The 22,691-nt window shown below is 35.5% G+C and overlaps 1 protein-coding gene across 6 annotated transcripts in view; it reads left to right on the top strand.

Moving 5' to 3' along the window:
* Positions 1-22,691, top strand: part of PHKB (phosphorylase kinase regulatory subunit beta) — a 265,138-nt gene that overhangs the window by 96,739 nt on the left and 145,708 nt on the right. For all 6 annotated transcript variants that reach the window (XM_025920805.2, XM_025920806.2, XM_086689519.1 and 3 more), the window contains one exon: positions 18,399-18,514. In XM_025920805.2, coding sequence (XP_025776590.1) covers positions 18,399-18,514 — 116 coding nt within the window. The remainder of the gene's footprint in view (positions 1-18,398; positions 18,515-22,691) is intronic.

Raw genomic sequence — 22,691 nt, 5'->3', positions numbered from 1 at the left:
AAAAAGATATGGTTGGTATAGCTGATCTCTTGAGCTCTTTCCCAATCCAGTCTCCAAATATTTAAAAATAACAATTATATTCTGTTTTTGTTAGCCAAATAAAAATATTTCCCAAACATAAAAATGTGTTCCTAGTTTCCTATACATGCTTTGAAATTTAGAAATTGAATTTTATTTCAGTGTGTGTGTACTGTTCGTAGGAGATAAGAGAGATGGGGAAATTTAAACAATGTTCAATAGGATTAAAATGGATTATTAATTGTTATTACAATAGCTTCTCATTTCAAGATAATGTTATAATTTGGGGAACTTAAAAAAATTAGGACTACAGTATGTTGGTATAGATTTCTTAATTAAAGAATAGTGTTGCCAAAGGATGTATTCCCAAATGTTATTACTGAAATAAAACAGATAGATGAAAAAATATTGGTAATTTCATGAGACATAGTAAGCTGGAATAGCCACTTCTCTCATTGCAGAAATTTATACAAATTAACCATATAAAATGGTCATTGGTTAATATGGATTTACTTTATATATGACATGTTATAGGAAAAAATATAGTATTAGTAATTGTTCATAATCATTTTTTCAAATATGTTTACACTTAATAAGTAAAGAGTTGTAACCTTTACCATTATAGACAAGTTAAATATACATATAGTCAGAGTCTTCTCTTTCATCAGGAAACGCTGATAGTTTAGTGAATGGCTGAATTACTTGTCTAAAAGTTTTTCATCTGTTATGTGGTATGACGTTTACTTTAGAATCAGATATAAGGAATTTCTTGTTTCCTGGGAAAATATCATTTGTGACAATTATTTCTATTTGTACAATAAAATGACTTCTTGTGAACTAGAATTCACTTGCATTGGCCAAACTAAAATATATCATGGTTAGCTACAAAGCAAATTCTGAATAATCATTCTTGAATCATAGCATAAAATTGAATTTTCAGAATTATTCCAAATTACTGTAAGAGGAAGGCAAGTTATTGAAATTTTGAACCATTCTCTTTCCACATAATTAAGCAGCATTTAGGATATATATTCTTCCTATATTTTTTATTAAGAATTAAAAGAAAAGAGTCCTTAGTAACCTATAGTGTGACAGAAAAACCTTTTCAATGACTTACCTCTTTTTAATTGTTTCTTAGCCATTTCTTTGCAGCATCAGTGCATTTTGATTTCCTTACTATTAGTTGCATGTTCTCAACTACTATGGTAATGAAATGCTGATGATAAGATGAGGTGCTAAAGTTAGGATGTAAATACTTGATTTGTGAATTATACTCTTTGAGGGTATTGTCTTTCAGTTCTGAAATTACTTTATTGTTATTTAATGTCCTGGGATGCCTTACTGGGAAATCTTGAGACTTTAGTATTTTTCTTTTTACTATTTCAATTCTATTTGGCTCACTTAAAAATTTGTAAAGGCCTTTTATGGGAATTTTAGATCAAGTTATATTATTTGATATTTAACGGTATATTATTTGGGTACAGTATCCTGAATCTGGAAAAGGGTTCTGATTTCTTTCCAGTAGAATTTTTGTTAGGATGACAAAAATTTTGTTTTCTGAAATTCCTGGATGAAAGTTCTGTACAGTTGAATGCGCCTGCACTTGTCACCATAACAGCATAACAGAGGATTAAGTCCTCATCAAAGACAAATTATTTTAATATTTTGGGAAGAAAGAAGGGTGTATTTCAGTTGAGAAAAGACTAATTTATTAATTTTAATATTCCTGATGTTTATGCACACAAATGATCACTGTTTAAGGGTAAGGAGGGCTTTTTCTTCAGTAATGCCAAAGCATTGAAAAGGTAATTGGCTTTTCTGTTGGTGTTTATAGATATGTTAAATATATGCCAATTTTTTTCAGCAAATATTTCTTGTGGACCTTTCATGTATTACCTATGGTAGGTATTGGGATAAAATGGTGAATAAGATACACAGCTCATCCAAACTTGGGAAATCAGGGAAGTTTTTCTCTTCTAGGAAGTTTCTCATCCAGGTTGATATCTGAAGGCAGTGTAGGAATTATAGGTGGGTGAAGCAGTGGAATAAGAATATAGTAGGGAGAGGCAATAATATTTAGAAATCACCAAACATGGGAAAGAACATAGATTACTCTAGGAAAAACTAGAAGTTTCACTTGTAAATTCTGGGGGCAACCAGAAAGATAGGGTACCTATCAGAAGAGATATTTGGTCATGTTTCTGTAAATGTCACAATACAACTGACTAAGCTGATTTTTTAGCCTCTTTCACTCCAAAAATACATATGATTAAACTATAACAAAATGTATTTTCAAAAACTAAGTTACCAAGCACAAATGAAATAAAGAAAATCCCTAGATGCCAGAAATGCAGGCAAAATTAGGAAATTAGCATTTGATCTGATGATAGGGGTAAGCTCAGAAACCTAATAGATCCAGATATATTCTGTCACTTAACTATTATAATTTCTTAACAAAGCACTCCCAAATTTAGTGTCTTATCTACAACTTTTTCCCACAACTGGCTGGCCAATTCTGCTGGTTGTGACCAGGCTCAGCTGGTCTTGGCTGAGCTCACTCATGTAGGTTGTGGCTAGTTGACAGGTAGATAGCTGATTTAAGATGGCATTGACTGATGTAAGCGATCTGTGCTCCACATGGTCTTTCATCCCCCAGAAAGGAGTTAGGATTATTCTCAAGGCAAAGTAAGAGATCTGAAAGAGTAGATGCATGTTAGGCTTCTTGACCTAGGCTCAGAATTGGTACACCCTCACTTCTGCCACATTCTGGTGGCCAAAGTAAATCATGTGTCTGACCTCTTGTTGGAAGGAACTATAAGACTATATTTCAAAGGGTCTAGATAAGAAGGGTGGAGGATTGAGTCCATTTTTGTGATCATTGTACATAGATTTTTTTAATGTTTATTTATATTGAGAGAGAGAGAAAAAAAGTACATGTGCACACAAGCAAGGAAGGGACAGAGAGAGAGGGAGACAGAAACCCCAAGCAGGCTCCATGCTGTCATTGCAGAGCCTGACACAGGGCTCAAGCTCACAAATCATGAGATCACGACCTGAACTGAAATCAAGAGCTGGACCCTTAACTGACTGAGCCACCCAGGCTTCCCACTGTATCATAGATCCTATGGGCCCGGGGCTTGAGTTTTTAAAAAGTTACACTGGAACAAGAGATGCTGGCTTGGGTGAATTCAAGATGAGATGTCACATATGAATTCTATGCATGAAAAGAACTGTCTTCTCTGGAAGGAGAACAAAAAAACCTCTGCTCACTGGCCCAGAGAATAGGAAGGTACTGTTGTCTAAGACTGTAGATTGTGCCATGTGCTGATATGGGGTCTGAAACAAGATAAAATTGCTTTTTAGGTACATATCCACTGAAATGAGTTAAATAATACAAATAATAATTACAAATGATTACAAATTACATGAAGAAATGATTCAAAACAACCAGGTACAGCAAATAGGAAAGCTTGTACTCTGTGAATTTTAGATAATAGAAATATTTGAAAGAAACTCTAAAATAAAAATATTTAAATTGTTAAATATTAATATTCTAGAGACAAAATGAAGAGTCTAAAAGAATGTATGAAAAAGAACCAAAATTATTATTAGAAATAAAAATTATGAATAACTAAAAGGTTAGTGGACATGTTAAAGAGTAGATTAGACATTGCTGAAGATAGAATCTATGAACTAGAAGGTATGTACTGGGAGAAGAGAGCAGTGAAAAGATAGAAAATATGAAAGAAGGTTTAAGAGTAATTGAGGATTGAATGAGAATGTCCAAATTATGCTTCATAAGAATAAAGAGTAGAGAGAATTGGGGAAAGGCAATATTTGAAGAAGTGGCGACTGATCATGTGAATTGAGGAAAACATGTGTAAAACTTTGTCTTGCACAAAGTAGATAAAAATAAATTCTCCCCTCCTGCCGCCCCTCTTCCCCCACCCAGAAAACTCCTAGGGAATTATAAAACAAGTGATAGAGGAAATCTGGATCTCTAAATGACATTGTGGAACTAAGCTGCCCCATTAACCTGTGTTTTATAAAATTTAAAGGTTTTTTTTGATGGGGGAAAAATGTTTTTGATGGCTGGAAACAACATAGTGATGCTCAGATGAAAGGCACAACTCTTGTTTACAGCTCTAAATGAGAGAAAGCCCCTATGTAGTGCCACACTGGGGGTTATAGCTGAGGACAGGGTAACAAGCTGCAGCTATAGGGGACAGCATATGTATAGCAAGCAGGGTGGAATTTAGTAGGTTTTGTAGTCTCTCTGTGTACTGGCTAATTTGAATACTTCTGGAGCTGTAGGGTCTGTCTCTATTTTTATGGTGTCTAGTCCTGACGTAATTAGGGTGGGTGTATAATGCACAAAGTGTAAGAACCCAATAAGAGAAGTGGTTAGGATATGAACTTATTAATCAGTACTTAATCCTCTATCTTATACAGGAACTGGAAGTGACCAGTCTCCAACCAGCACGTCAAAATTGAGATAAGACAACATTAAAACAAAGAAGTAACCAAAACTATATCACTCATGGACATACGATACTGTACAAGAAATCAATTATATCTTAAAATGCCATTGTATTTGGGGGTTTTCTTTTTACAGCAGTCTATTTTACCCTGTGTATCTAAGGTACAGGTATAAAGATTGGCATTACTTAATGATTAAAGGATAAAATAGCACTGTACAAACCTAATAGTATATCCTCAAAATATATAAAGCAAAAATTTAAGAGAACAGGTAGGAAGGAGATTTTTAACACATTTACTTAGAAAGTGATAAAGGAGATAAAAAATAAAAGTTATGATATAGATTATTTGAATAGCACAGTTATTCTCAACAAAACTCTACAAAGACCAAATGAATACCAAAGAATAAGTAGATATATTCTCTGACCACATTACATTTAGAAGTCAATAGGTAAAGATGCCCACTAAATATTCAAAGCAATTTTTAGCTTTGAACACACATATTAGTAAGGAGTTATGATGAAAAGCTAGCAAGTTAAGTATCCTGCTTTTAAATTCAGAAAAAGAATACTGTAGTAAACACAAAGTAGAAGGAAGCAAGTGAGAAAGATAGAAATAATGGTATAAAATATGAAGTTGGAATAGAGATTTTCAGCAAAACCACAAACTGTATTTTTTTAAGGTTAATAACTTAAACCAACCTCTTAAAAATTTGCCAAGCAGAAAAGGAATACTCAAGCAGATGAGTAATATTAGGAATGAAAAGGAGAGTATAACTACAAATAAGTAGAATTTTTTTTTTAAATGTTTGAGAGAAAGACAGTACATGCATGCAGTGGGGGGGGTGAGGGGAAGAGAGAGGGGAGGAGACAGAATCCCAAGCTGGCTCCATACTCAGTGCAGAACCAGTAATGGGGCTTGATCCCAGGATGGTGAGATCATGACTTGAGCCAAAAGCAAGAGTCAGACACTTTACCAACTGAGCCACCCATGTGCCCCAATAAATAAGTAGACATTTAAAGAGAGAGAATATACCATAAAAAAATTATTTGCCAATAAATATCCAAATTATCCCAAATGGAATGTGTTCTAGGAAAACCATAGGTTACTTTTATAAGCTGATTTGCGACCCCTCCCCAAATTCATATGTTAAAACCCTAACCCCCAGTATCTCAAAATGTGGTCTTATATGGAAATAGGATTATTGTAGATGTATTTGGAGATAAGGCCTCAAAAGAAGAAAGTTTAAATCTTATGTGGTCTTATATGTTAAAACCCTAACCCCCAGTATCTCAAAATGTGGTCTTATATGGAAATAGGATTATTGTAGATGTATTTGGAGATAAGGCCTCAAAAGAAGAAAGTTTAAATCTGGCCCACAGAATGAGCCCTAATACAATCTGACTGGTGTCTTTATAAGAAGAGGAAATTGGAGGGGCACCTAGGTGGCTCAGTCTGTTGAGCGTCCAACTTCGGCTCAGATCATGATTTCGCAGTTCGTGAGTTCAAGCCCTGTGTCGGGCTTTGTGCTGACAGCTCAGAGCCTGGAACCTGCTTCGGATTCTGTGTCTCCATCTCTCTTCCCCTTCCTGCTCATGCTCTGTCTCTCTCTGTCTCACAAAAATGAATAAATGTTAAAAAAAATTAAAAAAAAAAAAGAGGAGGAAATTGGAACATACAAAGAGACACCATACACAGGGACATGTGTGATCAGAGGGACAACCATGTGAGACAAAGCAGCAAGAGGGTGGCCCACCTATAAGTCAAGGAGAGAGGCCTTAGAAGAATCCAAACCAGCTGATACCCTGCTCTTGGTTTATGGCCTCCATAACTATGAGAAACTAAATTGTTTAAGCCTGCCAGTCTCTGACATGTTGCTGTCGAAGCCCTAGAAAACTAATACAGTTACTAAAACTAACTTAAGAAAGGGAAAAATAGAATAGACCTATTATGGTGTTTCTTAACCTTTTTGTTGTTATTGCCCTCAATAGGGGGAAAAACTAAGTTTTCTCTAATGTAAAAATTAGGGAATGAGTTTTGTCAAGGTAGAGTTGAGCATTCCATGGCCACACCCTATTGTAATATCTAAGATTTTTTTGCTTCTGAGAACCAGTTTTCACCCTCTGACGAATGCATGAAGTTGGTATAATTTTATAAAATTTGACAGAGGTAGTATGAAAAATAAAATTCTAGGCCAATCTTACTTTTTTCCCATTAAAAAAATGTTTTTAGGTCATTTAACCATTCAACTCAAATTGATTGAGTTGCTATCATGTAGAAATTACTGTTTTAGACACTAGGGATACAGAATGATGAAGATAGACAAGGTCCCTGCCTTGCAGAAATTGAATTTTAGATGGGAAAGTTAGCAAAAGCTTACTAAAATAGATAAAAGATAAGATTCAATGTAGCAAATTCAAATGGCATGATCTGATAAAGAATGACAAATATACTACTTTTGATTGAGTGGGCAGGGAAGTTTTAAGATTCTAAGTTGCAAACTAACTCCAGCAGTCAGGGGGAGAGAGGAGAAAGAGGAAAGGTAGAGAAATGAGAATGTGAAATGAGTCATGGATAATGTATAATTTAAGTTACATTTGGCAATAAGGAATAGAAAACCCAACAAAGATGGTTTCAACAGGTACAAATTTTATTTCATGCACCAACCAACAGTTTTGGAGGTTGGAAGTCCTGGGCTTTAACAGTAGCTGATCAATGTCAATAAGGATATAGACCTATTTTTCTCCTATTCTGCCATCTTTAGCATTTGGACATTTATCCAAATAATTGTACAAAAGGTGCTATTCTTCCAGGTATCATGTATACACTAGTAGATAAGAATTGGGAAAGAAGAATGCGCTTTAAAAAAAGTATCTACACGCCTGACCCAGTGACTTTAGCTTAATCTTATTGGTCAGAACTTGGTCACAAGTTTTTTTGTTTGTTTTGTTCTTAAATTTTTTTTAAAAAAATTTTGTTTAACGTTTATTTATTTTTGAGACAGAGAGAGACAGAGCATGAACAGGGGAGGGGCAGAGAGAGAGGGAGACACAGAATCTGAAACAGGCTCCAGGCTCTGAGCCATCAGCCCAGAGCCCGACGCGGGGCTTGAACTCACGGACCGCGAGATCGTGACCTGGCTGAAGTCGGACACTTAACGGACTGAGCCACCCAGGCGCCCCTGTTCTGAAATTTTTTAACTTTTTTTTTTTTTTTTTTGAGAGAGAGAAAGAGAGAGCGAGAGACAGTGCAAGCAGGGGAGTGGCAGAAAGATAGGGTGACAGAATCCTAAGCAGGCTCCAGGCTGTGAGCTGTCAGCACAAAGCCTGATGGGGTCTCAAACCCACAAGCCATGAGATCATGACCTGAGCTGCAGTCAGATGCTTAACCAACTGAGCCACCCAGGCACCTCTCCCCCCTTTTTAAGGGGTATTATTTATGTGTTTATTAAGTTTTTTTATTTTGAGAGAGGGAGACAGAGCATGTGAGTGGGGGAGAGGCAGAAAGAGAATCCCAAGCAGGCCCTGTACTGCCAATGGAGACCCCAGTGCTGGGCTTGAACCCTGGAACCATGAGATCATTACCTGAACCAGAGTCAAGAGCTGGATGCTTAACCAATGAACCACCCTGGTGCCCTGGTCATAGGTTTTTTTAAACTATGGAGGGCATTTTGACAACATCTAGTAAAGTTGAAAGTGCACTTAGCACTTCAACTTTCAGCGATTCAACTTTCAGATATGTACCTTAGGTCAGAACTTTCCTACTAGGATACCACAAACAGGTTAAGATAGGCCAAAGAACTGAGTCCTTCATCCTAAAGCTCTTTGTGTCACCTCCCAGGATAGTAACTTCTGGCTGCCAAGAGTCTTGTCCAGTTACTTCAGTGTGTTGTACAAATAACATTTCTATGTTGTCACAATGGTTAGGAAACTCTTTCCTAGAAGCATACTAAGATGTTCATTGCAATAATGTTACATAAAACATTTATTACAGTAGAATTCTAAATAATAAAAGTGAACAGGGAAATAGAAAATCACCTTTAGGCAAGAGCTACAGTAATAATTATTATATGGAAGATTTACTGATAAATGCTAAAATTATCAGGTGAAAACATGAAGAGAAACAATCTATATAGTCTTAAAGCATTTCCCTTAATATATTTATTAACTACAGAGGGAAAGATAGTAACATTATAGAGGAGAACCCCAGTAGGAACCACTATAACTAAGTGACCAGGGTTACCACCACCTGTAAGAAGACATTGTCACCATCCCCCTGCTATGATGAACTAAGAAAGTCACAACATTATTTCTATCACATTTTTGCCAAAAATGCATAACCTGTTGCCAAATGTACATAACCTCGGTCCAGTTTTAAGAAAATATTAGGTAATCTAAAATTGTGGTAAAATAACTGGTTAATACTCTTTAAAACTGTCAAGGTCATAAAAAACCAGGAGTGAGGGTAAAATAAACTAAGATTCCCCTAATTACAAACTAAATACAACGAGGAAGTATGCTGGTTAGGATACTGGAACAGAATGACATGAGTAAAAACAGATGAAATTCTAATACATTCTTTAGTTAATAGTATTGTACTAATGTTAATTTCTTGATTCTGATCATTTAATCACAGATAATAAGATGTTAACATTAGAGAAAGCTAGATGAGGGATATATGGAAACTGAACTCTTTTTAACTTCTGTGTAAGTCTAAAATTAGTCCAAAATTTAAAAATTTGTTAACCTAAATATCCATATTTAGGCAGACAAATGAGTGAATTGTGGCATTGTCAAATGATTGGAATATTATATAGGTGTTAAAACCAATTAGATTCACATATATCAACATGGATGAATGTAAAAAATAACGTTAGTTAAAAAAAAGTCAAGCTGTAAAAGGATACATATATGTAGCGTGATGCCATTTATACAAAATTTCAAGATGTAAAAACAACTGTTCTTCATATGTATGTGATAAAAGCTTGAAAACATTATGAAGAATTATTTACACCAATTTCAGGTTACTAGTTACTTCTGGGAGAAGTGGGAGGGACTTGGCTATAGAATAAGAGCTTCAACTGTTTCTGTTTCATGTGCTTAAAAGTAAGATCTAAAGCAGAGAAGGCAGCATGTTAACATTTGTTAAATTTACTTACTGATTCCATGGGTGTCTGTTATTTATTTTTTGTGCTTTTTATGCATGTGTGTAATGTTGTGTAACTTAAAAAATATAGTCCTTTAACTGAGTTCTTTGGAGGATCAAGACATTTCTGATAGGTAAATTATCCCTATGCAGTACTTTAAAGAGTGAACATTTTGAGAAATGAGAATTTGAATAGAAAAATCTATGCCCTAAAGTAAAATTTTTTTCATCTTCTGAACCTTAACTTTTTGGTTAAGTTTGCACACAGTATGTAGAGCCTAGGCAAATTAAAGAAAACAGTGTTATTTGTATATTAACATATTTAGGAGTCTCTTGAAAAAAGAAAATCAACTTCAGTTTTCAAGCTTCTCCTACCTAGTAAAAAGTTACTCTAATGGAAAATTCTAATACACTTGAATTTAGTCTCAAAACCTTTTGTCCCCCTGCTGTGAGAATATTGAGTTCTATTTACATGAACTGTGAATCATTTTTGTTGAGGATACTTAGCAACAGAAAGAATTAAGTATTAGAAAAAATGGGAAGAGAAAACAGGGCAAAGCAAGAATGGAGGCTTTTGCTTTGAAAGTACCATAAGAGGAAAAGAAAACCAGGTGGAACTCACTTTCACACACCAATTGCTGAGGAGGTTGCTGTGCAGGCACTTTGGTAGCATATGCTTTGGTAGGTAGGTATTGTGCCAGAACTAAAACCACTTTACCTTGGGTTTCAAGGATGGTATATGTGAAATAAATTAAGGCCACCTACATCATTTTCCTTCCCTAGCAACCACTGCCTGAAGGTAGGGGCTCAATCATTCCAAAGAGTATGTAAAATCATGAAAGCCTTAAACCTTTAGATGACTACAAGATACAGGATGGAAAACCCCTTTCAATATGCACTTGTATTTAGGCAAACTTAATTTACAAATAAATATCTTTTTGAAACTATGGAAAGGGGGCTTCTAACATATTTCTAGTAGGAAAGGAACAGTAAATAGAAATCAGTTTCATAGTACTCATTATTGCTAACTTAGCATGTATAATAAATCATATAAACTTACATTTGGCACATGATCTGAATTGTTTTATTTTAGTGAATATTTGTCAAAAGCCTCATTTTTAAGGATTTTTAATTAAGTTATTTGCAATATTAGTCCTCCTTATCTGATTTCTCCATAGTGTCTTAACTTTTTTATTCACAAATTATCCTCTTATAAATGTTTATTTATATACACATATATATATATTATGTTTGATAATATATAGACATAGAGAGTTAAATTGTTCTTTGCCTTTGGAATTTATGGTAAACTAATTAAAATTGAATTTGCTTATTAAATGTGAGGCCTTCTTAATCTCTAATTGTCATTGTTTTTTTATTACACATACCTTAATTTTATTAAGTCCATTAAGATTTTGTTTTTTTTTTAATTTTTTTTTTCAACGTTTTTTATTTATTTTTGGGACAGAGAGAGACAGAGCATGAATGGGGGAGGGGCAGAGAGAGAGGGAGACACAGAATCGGAAACAGGCTCCAGGCTCCAAGCCATCAGCCCAGAGCCTGACGCGGGGCTCGAACTCATGGACCGCGAGATCGTGACCTGGCTGAAGTCGGATGCTTAACCGACTGCGCCACCCAGGCGCCCCAAGATTTTGTTTTTAAGCACAGTGTTACACCAATTCACCATCTCCAAAATTGTGATCATTTCACTGACATTTAACTGTTTTGAAATGATATCTGATATTTGAGTTATTTATAGGTAAGCTAAACATATCCAGAGAAAGCCACTGGAAACATTTGATTATGACTGTTACAGCTCTTTCAGATTAGAAATCTTTCTCTATAGTCTTTTTTCCAAAAGTGGCTTTCAAAGATACATCTTCAAAGTAAGGCAACACAAACTAGAAATTGGTATGAAGATGAAGCAAAGGGCTAACAACATTGGGTACATAAACTGGGTTCAGAATTGAAGTTTGTACACAAAATACCCTGACCTTATAAATGGTTTTGATCTTGATTTTCATATCCTAGCAATCCCTCCAAATGCCCAGTCCTTCTTATGAAAGCACAGCATTTTGTGCGGAAGACAACATACGTGTGTTTCTGAGTTTGTTTGTTTGTTTGTTTGTTTAAATATGAAATTTATTGTCAAATTGGTTTCCATACAACACCCAGTGCTCATCCCAAACGGTGCCCTCCTCAGTACCCATCTCCCACCGCCAATCAACCCTCAGTTTGTTCTCAGTTTCTGAGTTTAAAGAAGTTATACAGGTTGGGGGCGCCTGGGTGGCTCAGTCGTTTGAGCTTCTGACTTCGGCTCAGGTCATGATCTCACGGTTCATGAGTTTGAGCCCCGGGTCAGGCTTTGTGCTGACCACTTGGAGCCTGGAGCCTGCTTCGGATTCCGTGTCTCCCTCTCTCTCTGCCCCCCACTCACATTCTGTCTCTGTCTCTCTCAAAAATAAATAAACATTAAAAAAAAAAAGTTATACAGGTCCTTAATTCCTTATATGAAGAAACATTTGGGACCAAATATGTTTTAGATATCAGAATTTGGGTTTTAAAAAAAGAAATACTGTTTAAATCAGGTACCTTAATCCTCGTTTGTCTCTCTCTCTGTATTTTTCCCTTTGCTCATTTGTTTCTTAAATTCCACATATGAATAAAAATATATGGCATATGTCTTTTTCTGAGTCTTAATTATAGAGAACAAACTGATGGTTACCAGAGGGGAGGTGCATAGGGGGATGGGTTAAATAGGTGATGGAGATTAAGGAGGGCATTTGTTGTGATGAGCAATGAGTGTTGTATGGAGGTGTTGAATCACTATATTGTACACCTGAAACTAATACTACATTTTATATTAACTGGAATTTAAGTGAAAACTTAAAAAAAATACCTTATTTATGTAATGGCCCCAGCACAGTTTAGGGCAAAATCTCATCATCAGCACATTAATATTTTTGCATAAGACATACACATAATCACATAAAGTGAGATGAATAAGGCAGATAACCTCATATCATTTCGAATTTTGACAAATGAGTTAAACAAAAACAACTGGTTGAAGAGTTTGTGGGATTATTGTATTGCAAATAAAGTGTGGTAGACCTGGATAGTAAGTAGAGGTTGGGGGAAGATCACATAAAACAAAGGAAAATTAATAACTCTGGTCTTGACTCTAAGTGCAATTTGATTTAAGAGAAAGAAGTCAAAGGCTTCACCAGGGAGAAAAGGTAAGAAATGGGACTGAAGAAAGATTCATAGAAAACTGTTTCACTTGGAAATGAGCAAAACCAAGCTCAACTGGAATCTAATGTTCCTGTCAGACAGTAGAGTATATATACAGAGGCACATGAGGATAGGGTGGGAAGATTATGGAAGGTTTGAATGTCAGACATGATTCACAAGATTCACAAGATTCACAAAATCTTTATGACCAAAGAACTGATGTGAAAAATATCAGGACTTGGTGTCAGAATGATATGGGTGATTAAGAAGACATAGTAGCAAAAATATGTTTCTAGACCAAGAGTAGGAAAAATTACTTGTGTCATAGAGAAAAACAATTGAGAAGGGCTTACAAACTGTGGAACATAGTGTTTAATGGGAAATCCAAATGGAAATATTTGTATTTGGATATAGAAAGGAAGGTATGGGTTATAAGTATTCTGGGCTAGAATCCCAAAAATTACAGAATTGTAAGCATCATTGTAAACATACAATGTTTGTTAAGGTTTTGGCCCATTTAAAAAATTGAATTGGTTGTTTTTATTTTTTTGAATTCTACTTTTTTAATTAATTAAGTTTAATTTAGGAGAGAGAGAGAGTGACCAAGGGGCAGAGGGGGAGAGAGAATGAGAATCTTAAGTAGACCCCACACTCCATGCAGAGCCCAATGCAGCGCTCAGTCCCATGATCCTGGGATCAATACCTGAGCCAAAATCAAGAGTGGGACCCTCAACTGACTGAGTCACCCAGGCGCCCCTGGATTGCTTGTTTTCTTATTATTGAGTTTTAAGTGTTCTTTATAGAATTCGGATTAGCAGTGCTCTATCAGATGTGTCTTTTGCAAATATTCTCTCCCAATCTGTGGCTTGTGTTCTCATTCTCTTGGTAGTGTCTTTAACAGAGCAGAAGTTGTAAATTGTATTCAAGTCCAGATTATCAATTATTTATTTCATGAATGATTTCTTTGGTGTTGTATCTAAAAAGGCGTCAATGGGGTGCCCGGGTGGCTCAGTCAGTTAAGCGACCCACTCAGTTTCCACTCAGATCATGATCTCACTGTTCATGAATTCGAGCCCTGCATCAGGCTCCATGCTGACAATGTGGAGCCTGCTTGGTATCCTCTGTCTCCCTCTCTCTGCTCCTCCCCTGTTGTCTCTCTCTCAAAATAAATAAACATTAAAAATAAAAAATAAAAAGGCAGCACTATACCTAGGGTCATCTAGACTTTCTCCCATGTTGTTTTCTAGAAATTTTGTGGTTTAGCTCTTATATTTAGATTTATAATCCATTTTTAAGTTAATTTTTTTGAAGGGTGTAAGGTCTAGCTCTAGATTATTATTATTTTGTTTGTTTGTTTGTGGATGTCTACTTATTCCAGCACCATTATTTGAAGAGCCTATCTTTGTTCCATTATGTTGCCTTTGTTCCTTTCTTACAGATCAATTGACTGTATTTATGGGGGTCTGTTTTGGGGATACCTATTTTGTTTTATTGATTTATCTGTTTATTCTTTTGCCTATACCACACAATCTTGATCACGACAGCTTTATACAGCTTTTTTTTTTACCATAGATTTTGAAGTTGGGTAGTATGAGTTCTCCAATTTTGTTGTTGTTTTTCAACATAGAGTTGGCTATTTGGGCCTTTTGCTTCATTATAAAACTTAAGAATCTGTTAATGTCCATAAAATAACTTGCTGGTATTGGGATTGGGATTTTTAGAGTCTATAGATTTAGGAAGAAGTGATATCTTCACAATATTGAGTCTTCCTGACCCAACATGGAACATCTCTATTTATTTAGTCAACTTTGATTTTATTCATCAGTTTGTAGTTTTCTTCATATAAATCTTGGTATAAATTTTGTTAGCTGTATGCCTAAGTATTTCATTTGTGGATGTGCTGTTTTTAATTTCAAATTCTATTTGTCTGTTGTTGGTATATAGGAGAGCAATTGACTTTTGTATATTACACTTACATCCTAAAACTTGTTATATTCACTTATTAGTTCCAGTTTCTTTGTTTATTCCTTTGGTTTTTCTGAATAGACAATTATGTCTCCTGTGGTGAAAAACAGTTACGTGCCTTCTTTCCCAATCCATGTACCTTTTATTTCCATTTCTTGCCTTATTGCATTAAAAAGGACTTGAGGTACAATGTTGAAACAAGTGGTAAGAAGGGACATATTTGCCTTGCATCTGATTTTAGTGAGAAGGATTAAGTTTCTCACCATTAAGTATGATTTTAGGTTTTTCATAGACAATCTTTGTCAAGCTGTGAAAGTTCCCCTCTATTCCTATTTTATTGAGATTTTTTATGATGAATGATGTTGGATTTTCTCAAATGCTTTTCTGCATCTGATGATCAAATGATTTTTCACTTTTACAGTGTTAATGTAATGTCTATGTTAATTGGTTTTCTAATAGGGAACCAGCTTTCATGCCTAAGATAAATCCCAATTGGTTGTGTTGTGTAATACTTTTTATACTTTCTTGGAATCAATTTGCTAACATTTTGTTGAGGATTTTTGCATCTCTCTTCATAAAAGATACTGGTCTTTAGTTTTTTAATAACGTATTTGTCTTGTTTTTGGTATTAGGGTATTGCTCATATAATGAAGTAGGAAGTATTCCTTCTGTTCCTATCCTCTGAAAGAGATTGTGGAGAATTGATATAATTTATTCTTTAAATGTTTGATAGACGTCACTAGTAAACTGTTTAGATCTGATGCTTTCTGTCTTATAAACTCATTTATTATTGATTCAATTTCTTTTTTTAATTTTTTTAATATGAAATTTATTGCCAAATTGGTTTCCATACAACACCCAGTGCTCATCCCAACAGGTGCCCTCCTCAATACCCATCACCCACCCTTCCCTCCCTCCCACCCCCCATCAACCCTCAGTTTGTTCTCAGTTTTTAAGAGTCTCTTACGTTTTGGTTCCCTCCCTCTCAAAACTTTTTTTTCTTTTTCCATCCCCTCCCCCATGGTCTTCTGGTAAGTGTCTTAGGATCCACATAAGAGTGAAAACATATGATATCTGTCTTTCTCTGTATGACTTATTTCACAGCATACCACTTTCCAGTTCCATCCACATTGCTACAAAAGGCCATATTTCATTCTTTCTCATTGCCACATAGTATTCCATTGTGTATATAAATGACAATTTCTTAATCCATTCATCAGTTGATGGACATTTAGCCTCTTTGCATAATTTGGCTATTGTTGAAAGTGCTGCTATAGGATACAAAATCAATGTACAGAAATCAGTTGCATTCTTATACACTAATAATGAAGCAACAAAAAGACAAATAAAGAAACTGATCCCATTCACAATTGCACCAAGAAGCATAAAATACCTAGGGATAAATCTATCCGAAGATGCATAAGATCTCTATGCTGAAAACTAAAGAAAGCTTATGAAGGAAATTGAAGAAGGTATAAAGAAATGGAAAAACATTCTGTGCTCATGGATTGGAAGAAAAAATATTGTCAAAATGTCAATACTACCCAAAGCTATCTACACATTCAATGCAATCCCAATCAAAATTGCACCAGCATTCTTCTCGAAACTAGAACAAGCAATCCTAAAATCCATATGGAACCACAAAAGGCCCCGAATAGCCAAAGTAATTTTGAAGAAGAAGACCAAAGCAGGAGGCATCACAATCCCAGACTTTAGCCTCTACTACAAAGCTGTCATCATCAAGACAGCATGGTATTGGCACAAAAACAGACACATAGACCAATGGAGTGGAATAGAAACCCCAGAACTAGATCCACAAACGTATGGCCAACTAATCTTTGACAAAGCAGGAAAGAATATCCAATGGAAAGGAGACAGTCTCTTTAACAAATGGTGCTGGGAGAACTGGACAGCAACATGCAGAAGGTTGAAACTAGACCACTTTCTCACACCATTCACAAAAATAAACTCAAAATGGATAAAGGACCTGAATGTGAGACAGGAAACCATCAAAACCCTAGAGGAGAAAGCAGGAAAAGACCTCTCTGACCTCAGCCGCAGCAATTTCTTACTTGACACATCCCTAAAGGCAAGGGAATTAAAAGCAAAAATGAACTCCTGGGACCTCATGAAGATAAAAAGCTTCTGCACAGCAAGGGAAACAACCAACAAAACTAAAAGGCAACCAACGGAATGGGAAAAGATATTTGCAAATGACATATCAGACAAAGGGCTAGTATCCAAAATCTATAAAGAGCACACCAAACTCCACACCCAAAAAACAAATAACCCAGTGAAGAAATGGGCAGAAAACATGAATAGACACTTCTCTAAAGAAGACATCCGGATGGCCAGCAGGCACATGAAAAGATGCTCAATGTCGCTCCTCATCAGGGAAATACAAATCAAAACCACACTCAGATATCACCTCACGCCATTCAGAGTGGCCAAAATGAACAAATCAGGAGACTATAGATGCTGGAGAGGATGTGGAGAAACGGGAACCCTCTTGCACTGTTGGTGGGAATGCAAACTGGTGCAGCCACTCTGGAAAACAGTGTGGAGGTTCCTCAAAAAATCAAAAAGAGACCTAACCTATGACCCAGCAATAGCACTGCTAGGAATTTACCCAAGGGATACAGGAGTGCTGATGCATAGGGGCACTTGTACCCCAATGTTTATAGCAGCACTCTCAACAATAGCCAAATTATGGAAAGAGCCTAAATGTCCATCTAATGATGAATGGATAAAGAAATTGTGGTTTATATACACAATGGAATACTACGTGGCAATGAGAAAGAACGAAATATGGCCCTTTGTAGCAACATGGGTGGAACTGGAGAGTGTGATGCTAAGTGAAATAAGCCATACAGAGAAAGACAGATACCATATGGTTTCACTCTTATGTGGATCCTGAGAAACTTAACAGAAACCCATGGGGGAGGGGAAGGAAAAAAAAAAGAGGTTAGAGTGGAAGAGAACCAAAGCATAAGAGACTCTTAAAAACTGAGAACAAACTGAGGGTTGATGGGGGTGGGAGGGAGGAGAGGGTGGGTGATGGGTATTGAGTAGGGCACCTTTTGGGATGAGCACTGGGGGTTCTATGGAAACCAATTTGACAATAAACTTCCTATATTGAAAAATAAATAAATAAATGAACATTTAAAAAAAAAGAGAAAGTGCTTCAGGGACTCTACCTTGCTAGGCAGGCTGCCCCTCTCCCGCTCCGACTCCCTCTTGCCAATCCTTGTAGTCTGCATCCCCTCTCTGTCCCGCATAACCTCTTCCATGGGCCTCTTGTCTATGCTTGGCTCCGGAGAGTCTGCTCTGCTAGTCTTCTGGCAGTTTTCTGGGTTATTTAGGCATATGTGGGTGGAATCTATGTGAGATGAGCCCAGTGTCCTCCTACGCCACCATCTTCCCAGAACTCCCCTGAACATGTTAAAAGAGTGTTGGTAGGCAAGTGTCTAATTGGATTTCAAATGGTATCTAATATTCTTACCAGTATCTAAAGAGCCTGTTACTCCATGTGACCTTATGTTTCGTTTCTTTTCTTTTAGGTATCTTTTATTCAAAACCTGGTATTTTGTGTAGAAAGAGTTTACCGTGTACCTGACTTTGGTGTCTGGGAAAGAGGCAGCAAATATAATAATGGCAGCACAGAACTACATTCAAGGTAATTTGCTGATTTGAGTGGTTTTTTTGTTATTTAAATGTGTAGAATTTGAATAAAAATCAAAGTACTAGATTGCAACTGTATTATTTGTCTTTTCATCTCTTATTTTTCTATATATGATAACAGATGAAATTCACTTAAAATTAAAGCAAGAAATTACTCTCAGTGCCCATATACAGGTCCAAGAAAAAGTACAGTATCTTTCCCAACCTCTCATGATGTCAGTATATGCATATCAGCCTCCAATCCAAGTCTTGGCCTTTCTGCTAAACCAAATCTTTCTTTTTCCTTTTTGAAATGACGCCATTTGAAAGATCAAATATATTAGGATTGTCAAACACCAAATGTATACACATTTCATGTAAAATTCCCTTCCATATTGTAGAGCTGATTTTTTTTTATCCTAATCAGATACACCTTTCATATAAAACTGAACATTTTTTTTTTCTGTAGGTGGTGTGATCAACATCTTGAGTTCTGGTTTAGTGGGCTTGATAAACAATGATAACTGATGACTGATGTTAGTGGTGTATTAATTTCCTTTACTCCTTATGGTGAGAGAAATAGCTTTAGTAACTGACTGTACCTTTCAGATATCCAAATTTTTTGCCTGGTAGGTTATCTTTTAACTGAAAAATATAGCTCAATTGCACCATAAATAAAATACCTAGGAATAAACTTAACCAAGGAAGTGAAAGACCTGTACTCCAAAAAGTATAAAACACTGATGAAAGAAATTAAAAATGATACAAAAAAAGGAAAGATATTCTATGTTCATGGATTAGAAGAACCAATATTGTTATAGTGTCCATATTACTCATAGAAATCTACAGATACAATTACAGATGTAATTCCTATCAAAATTCCAGTGACATTTTTCACAGAACTAAAACAAATAATCCTAAAATTTTATGGAATTACAAAATACCCCAAATATTGAGAAAGAAGAACAAAGCTCGTGGTATCACAATTTCATATTTAAAGATATACTACAACGCTGTAAAACCAAAACAGCATACGAGTGACACAAAAATAGACACAAAGATCAATGGAACAGAACACAGAGCCCAGAAATAAATCCATACTTATATGGTCAATTAACCTGCATCAGAGGGGGAAAGGATACACAATGTTATACGAATGGTACTGCAAAAAATGGAAAGCCACATTGGAAAAGAATGAAACTGGATCAGTTTCTTACATAATACACAAAAATAATCTCAAAATGGATTAAAGACCTAAATGGTGAGGCCTGAAACTCTAAGAGTCCTAGAAGGAAAACTGGACAGTGTTTTTTTTTTTGACATTAGCCATAGAAACATTTTTCTAGATATGTCTCTAGAGGTAAGGGAAACAAAAACAAAGTTAAACTATTGGGACTACACCAAAATAAAAAGCTTTTGCCCAGTGAAGGAAACCACTAACAAAAAGGCAGTGTACTGAATGGGAGAAGATATTTGCAAATGGCATGTCTGATGAGGGGTTAATATCCAAAGTGTATAAATAACTTATACAGTTTAACACCAAAGAAGCAAAGAATTTGATTTAAAAATGGGCAGAGGACCAGAATAGACGTTTTTCAAAGAAGACATACATGTGGCCAACAGTCACATGATAAGATGGTCAACAGCACTAATTATCAGGGAAATGGTAATTGAAAGCACAATAAGATATCATTCTACACCTGTCAGAATAGCTAAAATAAAAAACATAAACCACAAGCATTGACAAAGATGTGGAGAAAAAGGAATCCTTGTGTACTCTTGGTGGAAATGCAAATTGGTATAGCCTCTGTGGAGAATAGTATAGAGTTCCTCAAAAAATTAAAAATAGAATTACCATATGATCCAGTAATTCCACTATTGAGTATTTACCCAAAGAAAATGAAAACACTAATTTGTAAAGATATGTAAACCCCAAATGCCCATTGATAGAGGAATAAATAAAGATGATGTGGTGTGTGTGTGTGTGTGTGTGTGCGCGCGCGCGCACACACACACACACACACACACACACACACACACACACACACACACATATATATAGGGATGTTATTCCGCCATAAAAAAGAATGAGATATTCCCATCCACAACAACATGGATGGACCCAGAAGGTATCATGCTAAGTGAAATAAGTCAGAGAAAGACAAATTCCATATGATATCACTCATATATGGAATTTACAAAACAAAACAAAGATAAAAAGAGAAAAACAAAAAACCAACTCTTAAATGCAGAGAACAAACTGGTGGTTGCTAGAGGAGAGGTGGCTGGGGGGATTGGTCAAATAAAGAGAATTAAGAATACACATACCTTTAAAATTTATTCTTTAAGTAGGCCTCATGCCCAATGTGGGCCTTGAATTTATGACTCTGACATTAAGAGTCACATCCTTTACTGACTGAGCCAGTCAGATGCCCCAAGAGTATACGTATCTTAATGAGCACTGACTAATGTATATAATTGAGTCATTATATTGTGCACCTTAAACTAATATAACACTGTGTTAATTATCCTGGAATTAAAAAAAGAAAAGTATAGTTCAATTAATTAGCTCAATCCAATTCACACTAAAAAACTTATTAAGAGCTTAATGGTTATCAGCTATAGGTCAGTTTAGGTCAGTGAGACTTAAATGAACTAGAGAAACAGTGTAGGAAACACTGGTTAAGAGGATATACTTTTTTGAATACAAGGACTAATCACACACACAAAAATTAAGCTGATATAAGATACTTAGTAAACTAAAAATTGGGTCCAGGTCATTAGCTGTATACTATCCCTATGCCTCAGTTTCCTTCTCTACAAAATGAAGACAATAATAGTTTCTACTTTATGAAGTTGCTATAATGATTAAGTTAATATATACAAATAATTTGCACTAGAATGCAGGTGTACTCACACATTTCAGAATATGTTAATAACAAATATTGAAACAAAGAGGTTTTTCCTATTAACTCTGGGAAAGTAATATACACACATTTTTCTATAAGTTTTATGATTTATATGAGGCATTTTGAAGTATAGAGCAGAATACTAGCAATCAGAAAAGAAGTCAGTGAAGTCAAGAAATGATTTGTGGGAAAGTTCAGTTCAGACATTAAACAAATTCTGGAAAATACTAAAAATACGAAAATAAATAGGAAGTTATATTTCAGCTATCATTCAAATTAAGTTCTTAACACTCCAGATTATCATTCAAATTGTAAGAAAAAGTGGATCTAATTAGAAAAGATGATATTTTAAAATGTACCTTTACAGTATTTATGATTTATCAGCCCCCTTCTCTGCTTTTTTTGTTAACTATTTTGTATATTCCAATGTGAACCCAGTGACATTTTCAGTATAAAATATTTAGAGTTTGGCATTCTCTGTTTACAAAAAAAAAAAAAATGTAAACTCAGAATGTACCTTGAGTTAAAGTTAACATTACCCCTAGAAAGTGAGGGTATTGGAATGTCCCCAGTGAAAAAAAACAGAAACTCCAACATGTGTAACTGAAGTGCCAACCTTTAAATTGAATCATTAAGGATTTTATTTCAAGGCTCCGAAGATCATTATGTAATGTTCTCTGCTATCTTTTGCTTGCAAAATCAATCTTAATTTGTGGCATGTTAGTTTTATTCAAATGGATGGGAAATGAAGTTTGCTATTTGGATTTGGATGATGGGTTTTACACATTTAACATTTCTCTCCTACTTTTCTATGGTGTATCACTTTACAATTCCCCAAAAAAGAACTTTAAGCATTTTTATTTTCCCCCAAACATTACTGAACTCAGGTCTCCACATGTGTGTTTTGGGTGTGTCATGTCTGGTGCCAAAAGAGTCTGTTGTAAAATCGCAGAATTGAGCCTCATGGCCCTCATGGACTCAGTGATGGCAGTGGTGGTAGGAGGCTGGTAGCCTCTGCTTACACGTGGGTAGTGGAATGTAGAGCTGCTACGAACTGGGGACTCTGTCTCTTGTTGCTAAGACATCCCAGAAATATCTCTTCCTAGTTGTATGTGTTTTTTACTACTTAATACAATATCCTTTTTATATAATTAAGCTGTTCCATAATTTCAGACATCCTGAAATAGTATATGATAATTCTTGCTATAAGAACTCATACTTCTCTGTGTTCTGACTTTCTTTGCCTCTCTTCATCTCTAGGCCATTCAGTCTCCTTGGCAGGAG

This window comes from Puma concolor, chromosome E2, assembly GCF_028749965.1.
Source record: "Puma concolor isolate L17-30 chromosome E2, mPumCon1.1.hap2, whole genome shotgun sequence".
NCBI classification, from domain to species: domain Eukaryota; kingdom Metazoa; phylum Chordata; class Mammalia; order Carnivora; family Felidae; genus Puma; species Puma concolor.
This window is presented reverse-complemented; position numbering and strand designations above follow the sequence as displayed.